General features: G+C 41.0%; 1 protein-coding gene and 3 non-coding genes across 4 annotated transcripts; all 4 read left to right on the top strand.

The window, feature by feature from the left end:
* The first annotated feature begins 1,425 nt into the window (after positions 1 to 1,425).
* On the top strand, positions 1,426 to 3,835 carry rps11 (ribosomal protein S11). Its single transcript, XM_074656071.1, has 5 exons — positions 1,426 to 1,565; positions 2,043 to 2,183; positions 2,422 to 2,497; positions 3,147 to 3,276; positions 3,639 to 3,835. Exons 1-5 carry the CDS (start codon positions 1,551 to 1,553, stop codon positions 3,760 to 3,762), a joined length of 486 nt encoding a protein of 161 aa, XP_074512172.1. The 5' UTR covers positions 1,426 to 1,550; the 3' UTR covers positions 3,763 to 3,835.
* Positions 2,250 to 2,331, top strand: LOC141781653 (small nucleolar RNA SNORD35). The gene has a single exon (XR_012596914.1). It is a non-coding gene; the product is annotated as a small nucleolar RNA SNORD35 (small nucleolar RNA).
* On the top strand, positions 2,971 to 3,054 carry LOC141781674 (small nucleolar RNA SNORD35). Its single transcript, XR_012596934.1, has one exon. It is a non-coding gene; the product is annotated as a small nucleolar RNA SNORD35 (small nucleolar RNA).
* Positions 3,463 to 3,546, top strand: LOC141781654 (small nucleolar RNA SNORD35). The gene has a single exon (XR_012596915.1). It is a non-coding gene; the product is annotated as a small nucleolar RNA SNORD35 (small nucleolar RNA).
* Positions 3,836 to 17,067: the final 13,232 nt, after the last annotated feature.

The following is a 17,067-nucleotide window of genomic DNA, read 5'->3' as shown; positions in this document are numbered from 1 at the left end:
GCGTGGCGTCGCGATTCGAGAGACTAGGCGTGCAGGAAGCCCGCTCCTCATTTGCATGAAGTTGAGGTCCTGGCTACTTTATGCAAATCACGGGCGTCCGACGCGACTCGCCGCCTCTCGAAACTCCCGATAATCTTTTAAACTAAACGTTGTCGAGCCAAAATAAAGACAGATTCGGCAACTGCATGGGTTATTTGCCTCAAATGTTTTCAGAAACACATTTCAGTGAACTATTTACGTGAAATAAGAGAAGAAAGTTTCCAAACGAGCCTCCATACTGGTTCCGGTTTGAGAGCAGCAGCCAACAGCGGGAAAGCGTTCGTCCAATCAGGAGCCGAGTGCCTTGTTTCTAGGGCAGCCCACCAAGCGTCCAATGTTGGGAAGCGTCGCGTCCCCTCGCGATAAAAAACGCCCCTGCGGACACGCACTATGAGAGACGTTTTTTTTTATTTTAATTTTTTTTTAAATTAATTCAAGGCAGAATAATAGGATGATCTTCTCCGAGCTAGGGGCACTTCATGCACTTACTGTTACTGAATGTTGTGTTAATGACGTCTGTGCGACCAATCAGGTTATGACAGACAAGGATCATACAATCAAGCAGGGAGGGGCAGGGATGCGCGGAAAGTTAGAGGAGTGTGGTGCGCGGAAATGAAGCAGCATGTAAAATTATGGTATTCTGGAAATTATAAGGATTAGTATAATTATATTGAATAATTTAAGTGATATATGTGAACACATACTAATCATAGGTCAAAATGTTGTGCCCCTTAAACAGGGGAAATAGTGAGAGAGAAGGATGAATAAATCACACACGCAGCTCTTCCCTTCACTCGTCTCTGTATTGAGTGAGGAAGAGGAGCGCGATCCCCCTACTGGCATTACCAACAGATCAACGCAAAATCAACCCACACACACAAGGATCTGCATCACCTATCTGCATTATTCCTCTTTCTGTTTCACTGCATATGTGCTGCATAGTCTGCACAGTGACCAGTTTTTATGCATATTTACATCCAAAAATTAAATGACATGTCCTGAAAATGATACAGTAATAACTGAGACAACAAAGAAATGAGCTTTTCTCTAAATAAATGAATTATGCCTGAAAAATTAATTATTCATGCATTATTCTTGCCTGTCACAAAACAACGCTATATTTGGCTGAATTATAAAAGGCAGAAGTGGTAAAATGAAGAGCCGTTTGGGAGCCGAAAGAGCCGGCTCTTCTTTGTGAGCTGAGCCAAATGATCTGGCTCACTAAAAAGAGCCGTAATTCCCATCACTAGTGTAGGTGAGACGTTTTATAGATCTATTCTATGGAAGAGTTTGGACTGCAAATAAATAATTTAAATTTTTTTTTATTTAAAGGCCGTGTTTACACAATATATATACCGCGTCTATCTGTTTGGTAAAGTTAACAAAACAATAAAAAAAATGTGTTTATTTTTGGAGCCTCGCCTTTTTTTTGCAGACGTCACTTCCTGTGTCTTGTGCTCTTCCGTCCGTCGCGCGCATCTTTAGGCCTCTTTACGACTCGGCAGGCAAAGATGGCGGATGCACAAGTACGTTCAGCGAAGCGGCGTGGTGAATCTAAAACGATGTTTTGTGCGTTTTAATAAACGTATTTAGCCGGATAAAGAACTATGTGGCTTTACATGATGTTTATACACCGTAATGAGCCATTTAAAACCACATTGAGCGGGTTATATGTGATTTGTTGTTGAAGTGAAGCATCCCCTCGTGTGACGTTACACTAGCCTGGATGCTAACTGATAGCTTAGCGTGCTTCCACTAAACTCTTCATTAACAGTGCATTGCTTTGTTTATACTGCACTCTGCAACGATTCACATCAAAACAAACCCCCTCTAACCTTTTTAATGATGCTTAATTTCAACTAATGGTTATTTCAGTTCCTCCTAAGAGGAAGTGACTGTTGAACTAGCTAACTTAGCGAGGCCGGGCGGTGTCCTGTGACTGGATACCTCCTCAGTGCTTCCTCTACACGGTCCTAACATGTTGATCTCCTTGTTCCACACAGACCGAGAGGGCTTATCAGAAGCAGCCCACCATCTTCCAGAACAAGAAGCGTGTTCTGGTCGCTGATGGTGCCAAGGAGGTGAAGGAGAAGCTCCCACGCTACCACAAGAGTGTGGGTCTGGGCTTCAAAACCCCAAGAGAGGTACACTTTTGAATTGTCCTGAAAGTTATGTAGAAAACTGGAGCTTTTATGTTCCCTTTTAATAGCTGCAAATGATGTTTTTCACGATGGTCTTCCAAGCCTTCATGGTTCTGACGATAATGCCTTATGGCAATGCTGATGCAGTCACAAAATAGTAAAAAAAAATGACTATTGCTATTATAACTAAGCAATATGTATAGAGTAATGACACTAACAATATATTTTTTATTTTCATCAGGCTATTGACGGCACTTACATTGACAAGAAATGCCCCTTCACTGGTAATGTCTCCATTCGTGGCCGTATCCTCTCTGGTAAGTTTTAACACTTTACAGTATACTGTACACTTATAGTTAAATACTACCCCACTGGCACTGGCTTGGGATGCTGCAACAGAGAACTTGCTGTTATTTAAACATCACTCTCTGCTATAATTTAATAATAAAACTGCACACAAAGTAACATCAATACTCAAAAGTATACAAAACTGTACTATAATGAGAATTCTTTCATTATCTTACACTTATTCCAGAAATATAATGTGCAAACAGTGACACTTAATTACGGATTACATTGACAAGACTTTTGGCTACTTTTGACATTAAGTGTACAGGATACTTCAAGTCTTGAATGTGAGTATTGATTTTGCTCTTGAGCACAAGGTTAGTAATTTTCCTGACAAATCAACATATCCTTGTACAGGTGAAGCAACCTAAGCCAGAACCAGTGTCTTTACAGGGTAACTTACCACAAACTTCATATTCACTTTCTTTTTTCTTGTCACTGCTGCAAATGATGTTTTTCTCACGATGGTCTTCCAAGCCCTATGGGTTCTGACGATAGTGCCTAATGGCAACACTGATGTAGTGAAGTGACGATCCTATAAAAAAAATTGAGTGTTCACTGCAATATCCATAGAAAGCTGCAGTGATAACCAACTTTCTTTGTATGTGTGATCTACAGGTGTGGTGACCAAAATGAAGATGCAGAGGACCATCGTTATCCGACGTGACTACCTGCATTACATCCGCAAATACAACCGCTTTGAGAAGAGGCACAAGAACATCTCTGTCCACCTGTCTCCTTGCTTCAGGTACTATGCTGCTCAAATGTTTTTTATTCAGGGTTCAGTCAAATTGTTGTTTTGCTTTCCAAACTTGGATAGTTCACAAATGTATATGCAAAGTCTGGAAAACAATGTAGCAATTTGAACATGTTTACAATATAATTGTTCTACTATAGGTCTGTTTTAATGTCGGTTCATGTGATCACAACTTGCTGCAAATGATGTTTTTCTCACGATGGTCTTCCAAGCTCAAGAAGCTGTGACGATACTGCCTATGGCAAACACTGATGCAGCTTCTGCTCAAACTTTGCTAAATCTTTATAAGCTTGGTCTTGGACAACCGTACCCCAACCACCTGTTGATATCATTATTGTGGTGTTTTTCTACAGAGACGTCACAGTTGGCGACATCGTCACCGTCGGAGAGTGCCGACCACTCAGCAAGACCGTGAGGTTCAACGTCCTCAAAGTGACGAAGGCCGCTGGAGCCAAGAAGCAGTTCCAGAAGTTTTAGGCGTGACTGTGAACAGGAATGCTGCTGCAAGCAACTTGTACCACTGTCAAAATAAAAAAAATCCTTGTTTAAATTGTCTTTTTCTGTTTGTCTTATTCCCTTTTGATAAAGAATACATGCACATAATCAGCTCCGCTCTATATTTTCCCTCTACGTGTATTCAGTCTTTTGCTTGTGTATAATAGTCAGTTGGTGTGTGACGAGGAGTTATAGATGGCCTCATCGTTGAAATAGAACTGCATTTAATGTCTGGTGTGAATGCTACGAGAGGAAGAACTTGAATTAGTAAATTGAATAAAAAAAAAAGTGATTTATGTAAATGTTTACATTTACATAAATTGGAAGTGCATCTACATGTTCTCTTCAAGGTAGTGATGCCATATTTCTTTTCAACCTCTTGAAGAAAACAAAAGATTTTACTCATGGACATGAAATCTAGTAAAAAAGAGGCAACCTAACAATAGTGATGTGGCAGCTATGATTTGCTAAATTTTTCCTGGAAGTGCCATCTCTGCATCTTTGTAATACCCTACTGTAAACTGTTTTACTAAATCAGTCCAAGCATAGCAGTACCGAGACATACTGTGAAGCTTAGCATTTGCAAGTAAACACAAAAGGTCCCTATTTCACAGTTTATATAACAAACACTGCCAATTTAGCGCAATCTGAAAGCTTGGATGTGAATTAAGTTTAGACCGTTGCAGAAAAAGACTAACAACTAGCAAATGGGGTTAAAATGAAACCAATTTCTTCACCTGATATCATTTGCTAAATTGGGAGCAAAACTCAGATCTAAATAACAAGATTTGTGTTTTAAAGGGTGTCAATATAATATTGAGTATAGACTTTTTCAAACATGGCAACATATTTGTATTTCCTGTTGCAATGTTTGTTAATGCAGTAGCTGACAGGAAATAAACCTGGACCAAAGTTGTTGCCCTAGCAACAGAATGACAATGAAAATGTCTATATAGGTACAGTAGAGGCTGCATGGCAATAAAAAGCTTTCTATTTGTAGAGGCTGCACAGTGGACCCACAGCGCCTCCCAATGTTTCACAAGTTCACAGCATGTGTTTTCCATAACTGAAATATGTCCAGCAGATGGCGACAAATAACTTAAGATGTTGGTGAGCAATCAAGACTTGAATCCATCACATAAGTGATGAATCAGTAGGGGAGCCACTTAATGTATTAGTTAAACCCTTAAAACAAGAATCAAAAGCTCTAGACAAATGTCTACAGGGATGCATTAGAAAGCCGTCAGACATATTTTTACTAGTATTTGTGATAACATCATTATTACATGTAGTCCTGTGCATGTATAAATAATCTAATTCTTCATGTATGTATTTTCAGTGCCTGCTTTGTGAGAGAGTTTGTCATTTACAATAGTTATGAATCAAAAACTAAGCATCAACTATCAAACCAACTAACTTTCCAATCAGGAATGTGATGATGTCAGCATGTCTGACATTAATCTGTAAATTTGGATAATTAGAAGGAATTTGTTCTCCCAAAATCCTCTTTCTAGTCTGGTATTCCTTTAAGAAATTTCAGACTAATTTCATCCCAGTGTCAGTGAAATAAAGATACACAAGTAGGATGTTTACAAACCCAATGTGTGGTTCTAAAGAAGAGCACAATGCAGGATTTTGCAGTATGACAACTAATGGAAACACAGCAGTCATTCATCAGCTGAGTTATCTTTATTTTGAACCTAATCCCCATGTTCAAGCTACTATCAGTAGCAGCAACTTTGAAGTCATTTAAAGAGGACCTATTAAACTGCCTGAAACGCCTTGCTTGAAGTCCTGCCCTTTCTTCCGTAACGTGGTGATGTCATCAAGCAACACATTTGCATAATACCTGCCCAGCGGCTAGAGTGGGCCAGCTGACCAGCAGAGCCGGTATGAGAAAGCGTCTAAAAAGCATGTAAACATGTTCTAGTAGAAACCCAAAATACAAGTATGCACCTGAAAATGAGTATAATAGGTCCTCTTTAAATGTCCCCCATCCTTGATTATAGTCTGCTAGACATGGTGGTCAGCTATGTAGGTGAACAGGAGGTGAAACAACCGGATCAATAACTGTTATGACGCCGTTGCCATAAGAAGATATGACCTCCTTCCTTTGTACAGCCGTGATGACGCTCAACAGTGTCTGACATCCACATAAACACATGCAAATAGCCTGTCTGCATCAGCTGAGTCATTTGCATGTGTCCTTATTTCAGCCTGAGAAGATGACAGCTTCCCTGTATGGGAATCAGTGATCCCCCCACCCCCTCCATCCATCCATCCATCCATCCATCCTCCACTCAGCCTGGCCTTCTGTCTGCTGAGTGCCACGGCAGAGGCGTCACCATTAACATAATGATGCTGTACATGTTTTTTCCCAGTGAAAGCGGACCATATGGTGATGACGTGAAGAGGAGAAAGTGGTTAATGTGAGCTCAGCCGTGTAAGCTGTCCCATCATTTAATGATTAGCGGGGTAAGCGGCTGCCATCTGGAAGTTTGCTTTGAAATAACCAAACATTTTCCCCAATTACAGTTTTCACTTTTGTATTTGTTGTGCTAACAAAGATCCCAGCTCTCCTCCCCATGCTACAATATTTACCTAAACAGCAGTGTCTCAGCTTCTAACCACAAATTGTGCTCTGTTGTACTGGGGTTTTCCCAGCTCCTTCTCTCCATAGGCGCAGACACTACGGGAGGGTGGGAGGGCCTCAGGATGTTCTCTGAATAACAGGCCCTCTCATGAGCAGACACCCCAGGGAGCAAGACAGCCCAGCAGGCCACCCAGCCCACATGAGTGCATACATGCTCCCACAGAGTGTTTGTTTGAGGGCAGAGGTCTGATCCCTCAAAAAGTCCAAGCAACCATAATAAACCCAAGCTGACAGTGTTCAACTGTGACAAATATGTGCTGTTAGAAAAGCCTGTTGGTAGAGCCGCTGGTTATCTGCTGATCTCTATGTGTGTTTTTTTTAACTTTTTAAAATCAAGATAAGATCATCTGAACCAATTTATGGTCTTTATGATATATTGAACATTGGATATATAATCCTCTGTTCATGATCTACACTTTTATGTTGTATCGCAGGCAAAGAATTGTGGTACAAAAAGTGATGTTAGAGTTTGATTTTCTGTTTTCAGAGTGGGCAGAAACACCAGTGTTACCAGACAATAAAAGAAATACTTGGCTCTATAGTAAATCTTAACTGTTGTGACACAGTGGCATTGTTATACATATCTTGCAAGCCACAGGATTTCTTTATGATGCCACTCTGTTGAACGTTCTGTTGCTAGCATCTGTGACCAAGCAAATATCGACAGACATCTCTAATCTACTCCTGAAACACCCTTGTTACTAATTCATTTTTCCAACTCTTCTTTATGGAATCTCATCATTTTCTGTGAAAGATCACTATCATTGTATCATTGCAGTTGTTGTTCAATGTTATATATGATATAGTTTCACTGTTGCCTCCAGTAAGAACTCCTTGACCAACTGTCTAACCTTTATTGTAGTGCGTTTAGCTCACTGTACAGTCTCACTCATAGCGCCCGAGAACGTATATCATAGTGACGTAGTTATACATTATCTAACAAGCCATGCTTGTTTTAATGATTCTATTTATGACCCTTTGATTTTCTTCCACGTCTGACTGCTGCAATAAAAATCACCAACTGGAAAGATATTTGGTTTAATTGCATAGATTATAATCTAGATTATTCAAGCAGCACATTTCCTCCCTCACATGAGGAGCCCGTGCAATTGTCCAAGTGGTGATGTGAGTTTCAGTGATGGAGAAGCCAGTCTCTCTCCGTCTCATGGCTCTGCTGAATAACTCCCATTTGGAGGCATCGCCAAAAGGTGAAGGTGAACAGTGTAGATTGAGATTTAGTGCTCAGTCCGTCACAGGCCGATGACCCAGCCAGGCCAGCGAGGTCAGAGATGGCGTCTGTGTATACAAAATAAATCTATTCTGTAAAGATAACGTAAAAAACACCCAACCATGTTTTCAACCATGTATCAAAACCCTGGATGGACATCTCTCCTCTGTCTGTGGCAGTAGACAAACAGTCTTTTGAACTGTCTCGCTTCACATTCCTCCAGTTTGCCAACATGTTTACCCAGTGTCATGGAGCGTACTTGCAGTCGTGCTTACTTGTGTATCTAATGGCAGGGATGTTAGCTCAGAGGGTCAGCCCAATGAGGGTAATGGCCACTATCAAAACAGAGGCCTTCTGGTGGCCCAGCAGGAGGGTTGGGCAGCAGGGGGGGGGGTCGTATATAGTCCCATGTTGGACCCTTGTTCTGGGTTGTTTGGAGGTTGTCAGCAGCTTCCAGCAGAAACAGCAGCAGTAGACCTGATGGACTGAACAGATGGAGGCCATGTTATGTGTAGAGAAGCCTGAGCTGTAACAGATAAAGCCCTTCATCCTCTGGTCTGCTCTATCAGCACTGAACAACAGGCCTCATTTGAAGCTGTGCTAAACAGTATAGGGCGAATGGACCCAACGTATGGAGAAAATCAAATATCACAATATTTCTTACCAAATACCTCAATATCAATACTACGCCGATATTGTAGGGTGGTGCTTTCACAAAATATTTACATGAAATTTTGGATAAATAATCATCAGTACTGTAAATATAATGTCAAAGTGTGTAAAGGCAAATAATAGAAGAACTGTCTGGAAAAAAAAAATTAAGTTATGCAGCTTTTAAAACAAGGAAAAGACAACACTTATGCCATATTACAATATCCTAAATTTAAAAATATATCTTGTCGCAATATATTGATATAATATCAATATATTGCCAAGGCCTACTATACAGAAATAGGTTTTTGCACAAATGTGTGTTTTGAGGCTTAAGTAAAAGTGTGTAGAAATGCTCTACTAAAAAGTATAAGTCATGCATTCTGTATTTTACTTATGTTTTATGTTTATTTTATTTAAGAACGAACAATGCATATTAATTAACATGAGCCATCATATAAATGTGCCAGATTTAGCCATACAGGCTCTTTTTCATCTGCAGTCCCAACTCTTCACTGAAGTAAAAAATACATAAGTATTAACATCAAAATACACGTAAAGTACCAAAAGTAATACTATTTTAATATATTACATTGTTGGATTATAGTTATTGATGATTTAATGTGTAAGCATCACTTTAATGTTGCAGATGGTAAAGGTGGACCTACTTTAAATATTTTTTTTTAAATTACTGTATATACTGCTGGGTAGCTTAATCTATAATAATACATATGAATTTATGTTTTGATTATATTTTGTGTTAATAATCAGAATCTTCAAAGTAACCCTAAAGCCCTGAAGCCTGCACAATTCTTTACAAAATCCATTCAGTGTCACGTCAAGTCAAATTTTATTTGTATAGCCCAACATCACAAATTTGCCTCAGGGGGCTTTACAATATGTACAAGATACGACACTGTCCTTCCCAGTACGACCTTCTCATCGGAAGAAATGGAAGAAACCTCAGGAAGAGCAACTGAGGATATAATATGCAACCATTAAACCCATCTCTACCCAGCATCTTCACTGCTGGGGTGCACAACGGGATGACTGTAGAGGTCAGTGCAGGGTCATTCTACACATCTGGACATGTCATCATCAGTCCTCCAGATCTGCAAATAGACAGCCGATGTTCTTGCACCAAAGGCAACATCATATTAATAAAGTATGTGCTATAAAATTCAGTCTCAAACTTAATGGTCATGTGTATGAGCTGCTGACTGTACTGACACGTATTAAATGTGGTTTGGTATGGCCGACTGTTGGGGGTTTTTGGTGTCGGGATGTTGTCAGCGATATGGTGGATAATGAGCATGTCAAGATCTATTACTTTCAGGTTAGAGGTTGTGGTCACAGTTATCAGTGTCTGATATCTGCAGCAGCACAGCAAGCTTCTTAACTGATTTTAAGTGATTTAACAGATGTGGCTCCTGCTCTTCACTCGCACACACCTTTTGAGTTGTGTCCCTGATAATGTGTCTTTATGAAAACGTTGGTTATCTAGATTTCGATTCACATGTGAATGAAAACAATCTGAAGGGAACCTACTGTTTGATTCCTGCAGACTATCAATTACAAAAATCTTGATTGATCGCCGCTCACCTGGCCTGTCTGGTAAACCGAGAGTCTCGCAACACATCCTGGATTTGCACGACGGCTCCTAATTCAATATTCTCATGTTCAGCCGTGTTCACGTCTGTCTGCCAGACAGACTTCGTGTCTGTTGGGCATCTCCAATTTTACACCATAGCTGTCAGATCAAAGTGTAGGGCTGGCACTGGCAGGTCACAGGACAGCGTGTTGCGTGCAGCAGCGCTCTTGGGTCATGTGTGAACCATCCAGCATGGCTGTCATCAGAGCATCCCTGGGGTGTGCTCCCGCTGAATGATGGCCTCACACTGGAGCCCCAACGCCTGCAATCCAGAAAACAGGCCGGATCTGGACTGCATATCTAACAAGTGCAGATGGAAGACATTTATATACACAGATATGCTCAGCTGTAGCTATAAAAAGCCTATAAAAAGTAGGACTTGCATTTTAAAGCACAACACAAATGTCAGAAGTTACAGTCTTTTGTTTGCGAGGCATTCTTTGAGCTTGTGTTTGAGACTGTAACAAAGAAACTGTAAAGTGTAACACTTCTCTCTATAAAAAGGTAACAGGAGAAACTCAAAGCAACGCCCCACAGCAACAGTTTGTGCTGCTATTGAGCAGTTCCTCTCCAGCAGGAGGAATTCACCCTGGCAGATGGCGGGGCCGAGCCCCCAGAGGCCCCCAGGCAACGCTACACCCTGGGACCCGGATACCTAATCGTGCCCTGTTGAGCCTCTCACCTGCTGCTCCGCCGCTCACAATGTTATCTCATCTCCCTGACCTATTGTGGCTCCCATCGGTGATAATGACAGTAGAGAGACCAACGCAGCGGTGGAGCAGAGGCTCGCTCTCCCTGGAGAGAGGCCGGATCATGGGAAACCTCGGAGTAATCGATCTCGCCATTTTGACTCCTCTGCTGGATCTCATTTCTTATCATGACCTGCAGAGAGCTACTGTGTTTGTGTTTAAGGCACAGATTGCTTTGATTTCAGGTCAGCTATTCTTAGAGTTGCATGTGTTATTCTTTATAAATTAGGTGTGGTTGGTCCCCTCTTCGCCCATATACATTGCAATGAATGTAAAGAGGACGTAACTTTGAGAGTGGGATAGAAAATCTGACACTATCTACTATCAAAAACGACATTTAACGTGTTTTTTTAATGTTCTCTGGTTTTACTGTATTTCTCAATGGGAGAACATTTCCACTCTTTCTCACCCTGTCTCCCCACATGAGTTCATAAACTGTCAGACCATAAATGTTCTGCCTTGGTTAACCACAGGTGGTTGCATTTTGGAAAACCCAGTTCTTGCAAACCAACTCAACCAAACCACAGTGTTGTGGAGAATCTTGTTTTTGTTGTCGTCTTTTGTCTCGCCTGCCACTGTTTGTAATTTTCCAGTTAGTCATGTTCCCTGAGAAAACACCATCCAGTTCCTATGTGACCTCAGTTCCCACCATCTCAGTCAGATATTGTCACAGCGGCCCCGTTCTCACTGAGCTCTGCTGGATTATCAATTATTGCTTTCTTCTGAATATGAGACAAATTGTTAAGATTAACGTTTTCTTGTAATGATGGTCAGAGACAATAATGAACAACAATTAGTTAGTTATGTCCAGTACCCTGATACTACAGTAGGTTGCTGTATAACATCCTCACCTTAAAGGGTATAATATGCAACTTTTCCACATTAAAATATCTAAAAACGACTAGACCTGGCTATGTTTTGTTGAGTTGTGTACTTGATGTAATGTTTCTAACAATTTTGGTTTCCTGTCAATCCTGTCATATCCCCGTTTGTACATGAGTTAGCATTGTGGTTGTCTCCCAGAAGCTTTCATAAATAGACTTTATATCCATTTTTTAGCCACATGTACGTATATATAGAACTACAGATGTTTACGTTTTTTTTAATTATTCTTTTGTACATTTTTATTCCTGTATTTACTTGTATATAGAGCCAATACAACTCAGCAACGTGAAATATCTTGCTGTTTTTAAAGGACAAGGAAATTCATATTTTCTATTTATAATATATCTTCTTTATTTTTATTACTACATATGTGTATGCACCGTAAGGATTGCGCATTTAAAGTGTACTCCAGTGATTTGGTATTGCACCTCTATAAAGTTTGGGAACTCACAAGAGACAGATTAAAAAACGGATGACCTGACTTTTAGTACCTTGGTCAAGCTCCAAAAACACTGGGTCCTACATTTCCCATAATGCAATTCAGCAGTGTTTTTGATTAGATCCTCCTTGCCTCCTAATGTCCACTTCTATCAAACTCAATAAACTTTGGAGAGCCACTGAAGATACTACACAACTCTTTTCAACAAGCTGAGAAGTACTTTTTTATGTTAATAAACTGAATGTCAGGTGTAAAAGTGGTGAAGTGTCCCTTTATAGAATTGAGTAAAACTTGAAGGTGTTTGTGGCAAAGTTCATGCTTTGTTGGAGTATGTTGCTGTCTCTCTACTTGTGTGCTACATGTGTGATAAAAGATGCATACGCTTCACAACCCTGACAATCTAGTTAAATGAGGATGTATTTCAAACCCTGTTGTGCTTGTGTGCTGCAAACATAAAGGGAAGGAAGTGAAGGGAGTTTCACAATGATCTGTTTCATTACCAGTTTCTACATGAAGAGAAGAGTATCTCCTTGCAGCGGTAAATTGTTTCTGAAGGGAGAACAAAAGAGAGCAAATGGAAAGAGCACACCCAATCACTGTCTGTGCGACTTAAACTGTGTTCCCTTTGTAGTCGTACAATCAATATGTAACCAAGAGAAATTGAGTTCTTTACATGTCAGACAATGCAGAGAAACTGTGTGTTTAGCTCTCACATAAGATCTCTTACAGATTTGACCCTGTTACCTTTCTGTAAACTTTTCCACTTCCACCTCTGCTTTAGACTTTTGGTTTTAATGTATGAACCTCATGAAATCTGGAAGATATTTTCTTCCTTTCCTGCTTGGCAGAACCGCACAGTAAATCAGATGTACGTATCTTATGTGTCATTTTGAAAATCTTTCCATAATCGTGAGATTATAAATATTTTTTTTTCGGTTTGGATAAGGCTCAAACTCAAAAGGCTCAACTAAAATCAGGAAGCAAAGACTGTTGATGTCAGTGAATCAACTTTTCCACTGACAGAAAAAGGGGAACTTAATTTTTGTGACACACATCACAGATAGAAAGTTGGACTTTCAGTTTTATACCGAGTAAAAATGTAAGAAAGCTCACAATTCACTGTCAAAAGAACATTTCCTCTCATCTCAGTTTCTAAGTCTAAATTGTTGATAGGGAGAACGTTGTCGATTGGTAGCCTACAATAGTAGAAATAACATTTGTGATTTAGATATTGATGAAGACAACATACAGTTGAGGGAGATTTGAAGTCACAGATCTCCATTAGGAGAACTTCAGATCTAAATGATGTCTTTGTGTGAAAAATGGAAATGGGGAGAAATGGAGATCACGACCTCCATGTCCTCAGTGGAAGTTATGGCCCTGGCTTACGTGCCTCTTCTGCAGGCAAAACAGATTTTGGTGCCGAACCCCCTCCCTGAGAAACAGAGTGGGGGGTTCGCTAGAGAGAAGTGACACCGCTGATAACCCTGTGCCATTGTGTGCCTGGCTGCCAGAACATCTCTGTTTCACAGCCGTGTGTTAAACATGATGGAGATAACAGCAAACCCCAAACATTCACCAAAAGAAAAAACAAATACTACATTTTTCACCCCACTAAAGCAAACAGCAAACCTCCTTATCTGAAGATAGATTGCATCTTTAGAGACCACCATAATTCAAGGAGAGGGAATTCAGATAGGCCTCTGGGGACTAAATGTCATTTTGTAACCTTTATGAAAATATACTTTGTTAAAAGAGAAAAGACTGATGTGTGTTTACAGGCTTCATTCAGCCTAAATGCACACCAGTTATGGAAAATCATTAAAGTTATGAGAAACTTTAATTTTGTGTTGATTTTGGCGGTGCTTGTGGACAAAAGTGGTGGTGTTTCCGAGCACCAAATTCCCTTAAGAAAACCTCTCATTTTACTGGAGCAGGGTCTGACTCGCTCAGTCTGGTTCTCCCGTGCCTCCCTTCCCTCCAGAGGGCCCAGCAATATGGCAGCGTGGTGTCGGTGTTGGCTCCCAGTGAGGATGTTGGAGCAGCGAGGCGAAGCTCTGCTCCCGCTCGGAGGAGGAGCCGCTGCTGCCGAGCATGGAGCTCTCCACCTCCCTACGGAGCTCCAACTGCAGGTTGATCTAGGTCTGTCCATGCCACATTGTTACCCTCTTAAGGCCCAGACACACCAACCCGACACAAAGAACTAGCCGCGACGAAGGCCGACCATTGAGTCGCCTCATGTCGCCTTTGTCTTGGCCAAAAAGTTGCACTCGAACACAAGCAGAAACTACAGCCAACGGCCAACTACCACGTACGTTTTGCGCCTGTGGGAGATGAATTAATTCTCCACACCAGCAGGCTGTGGTAGTCTGTATTCGTCATTCAAAAAGGGAAACCAGAAGGACTGTGGATATACATGCCGTTGTTATGATGCGTACGGAAAACAAAGCGGCAGTCCATGTCGTTGTGAAAATATCCGTGTATCTGTGTGTCCTCTTGACTTTACTCGTTTGCTTGCTTTCCTCACTTCCGTTTCTCTTCTCGTGCACTGATTCGTTTAAGCTGAACAGCCAATCAGAGTGATTTCTGCCTAACATCACATCTTGATCCTTGTACCTATCTGTTCGTAACCTACTGTACTGGAACACAGTACAAAAATTACACTGTAAATTGGCAAGAACTACGCTCTATGTCGTTTTTGCATCTTTCCTGTTATGTTTTGTGTTCATAAAGGTTTAAAAAATACACCATCATCCAAAACCAAATATTGCTCTTATCTCTTATCAGGTCTCCACCACTTCTGATTGTTAGAAGTTTAAAACTTGATAAAGCTTTGACAGGCATTCATGCCTTAATTAAACTTTTATGACATAAATGTTCTCCTTTTTTTGAGTAATACGCTGCACACTCAAGTTTTAGCATGCACTCTGGATCTGCTAGAGACACAGACCTGATTGATTTCAGCGACAGTCCTCTGACCAACTGTCCGAACTCAGAGAATCAGTGCATCGTTGCAGTAATGACAATAAATAACCTCAATATGTGACGACACTAAAGTAACAGAAGAGGCTTCCCTTCCATCAAACCCATCTCTGTGGTTTATCCAAGAGCCACATCCTGCACTCCATCAATAACAACAAAATCAATTTGTTTGTTTTGCACTTATCATGTGGAAAAAAGTGACTCATTTAATGACACACACATGGAAAGAAAATCAAAGCTGCTCTGCATCCTAGCGAGGTGGCCCCAACATAAACAGAGATCTGTGGAGCGGGAATAAACTTCCTTTGCTTGCACTGGTGCACACACTTCCTGAGGGGATTGAGCGATGCATCAGATTGAACCCCGTTCTCCATGAAGGCTGGAAGTGTTTGACTCTGCTGGCAAATGAGCCAACCAGGCAAATTCAAACCACATGCTGATCCTCGTGTTGCTATATGTAAAAAACAAAATTGATGTTTTGTCTACGGCTCTAGGGATGGCAATGTCGGCCTCGTGGTCCAGACTGAAATATCTCAACAATAAGCAAATGAATTGACACTGAAACAGATATTCAAGGTCCCCAGAGGATACGTTCTAATGAATGATGATCCTCTGACTCTTCCTGCAGTGCCACCAGAAGGTCAAAATATTCTCTTATTCAGTGAACTACTCTCAACATCTACTCAAAGGATTGGCACAGCATTTTGCACATTCATGGTTCCCATATGATGATGACTTTGGCGATCCCCTGACTTTTCCTCAAGTGTCACCATGACGTTGATAAGTTTGTTTTTTTATTGAAATATCTCGACAAATGTTTGAAGGATTGTCGTGGAATTTGGTACCTATACATTCATGGTCCCCAGAGGATGATTTGTAATAGCTTTCATCCCATGACCTTTCATCAAGCACCATTAAAGGGTCAGCACTAAGCGACAACCTCCGGTGCTGTGAAATGAAGCCAATGGGGAAGTGCCAAAAACTGCAGTTCCTCAAATGGCCACTTGAAGCTGGTTCCAAAAGTGAGTCAATCCCCATAGACCCTCATGTTAAAATGCCCGACTTTACCACAGAAGTAAACATATTTACAGCCTGGTACAAAAAACGGTTTTGAATTTGAATTTTCATATGACTGATTTTCATATGACTCACCCATTTGAATTATATTAACCTCCCTGAATTCACACCAGTGCAGCTCGCCGCAATAATTACATTTTTCTTTGGGCGGGAGGCGTCTTCATGTGTTTCAGACGGGAAGAAATTCTTTGTAACATAGGTCAACATGTCACAGGAGTCACTGGATCTGTTTACTCTGGCCGCACTTCGCCACTAAAAGTTAATCTGTTCCAAACTTTTGTTTGGCTGCACTTTGCCGCAGAATCAAACGGCCATAGCTTGCTGAGCTCGGAAACGGCCGCTGCAGCTTTTCATAGACATTGCATGACAGCTTGCCGCACTTCGCCGCTGCTCTGGTGTGAATTCCGCGTTAAGGCTTAAAGTTCGGGATAATTGAGAGCATGGCCGTTTTGAGTGGCAGGTTGGTGCCATAAAAGGTTACTAGTTGCTAGCTGTCACCCAGGCCCAACTCAGCTCCGCTGACGATCCACATCGTTGCCCATTTTTGGATTAGCCAGGAATTAGGCTGTGTCGGTACTACCAAGAAGGCGACGGCCGGAGTCACCCACTTTGAGCCTCACAACCTCTCTTCAGAAACCTATGGGTGATGTCACGGAGAATACCTCCATATTTTATACAGTCTATGGTCAGCACTTCTTTTTGTCCAATACTTTTGTTTATGACCAAATACCTGCAAAACGCCATCTTCTATAGTCATCTTTGAATCTGTTCCACTGTGCTGTTTGCTTAAATTAAAGCAGCCAATGAAACACAGCCATGGCTCAGTTTCCCACAGTGTTTTGTGTTGTGTCTCTTATGCATGATCTCAGCGCTAAGATGTTTGCTGAGAAACATGTCTGTTACTTATTGTTATGGAGAAAGTGGATTATCTAGCTGTTTCTACTAATTCGGCGTGTTCTACAGCTTATTTTT

The sequence above is a fragment of the Sebastes fasciatus genome, chromosome 13, assembly GCF_043250625.1.
Source record: "Sebastes fasciatus isolate fSebFas1 chromosome 13, fSebFas1.pri, whole genome shotgun sequence".
Taxonomy (NCBI): Eukaryota; Metazoa; Chordata; class Actinopteri; order Perciformes; family Sebastidae; genus Sebastes; species Sebastes fasciatus.
This window is presented reverse-complemented; position numbering and strand designations above follow the sequence as displayed.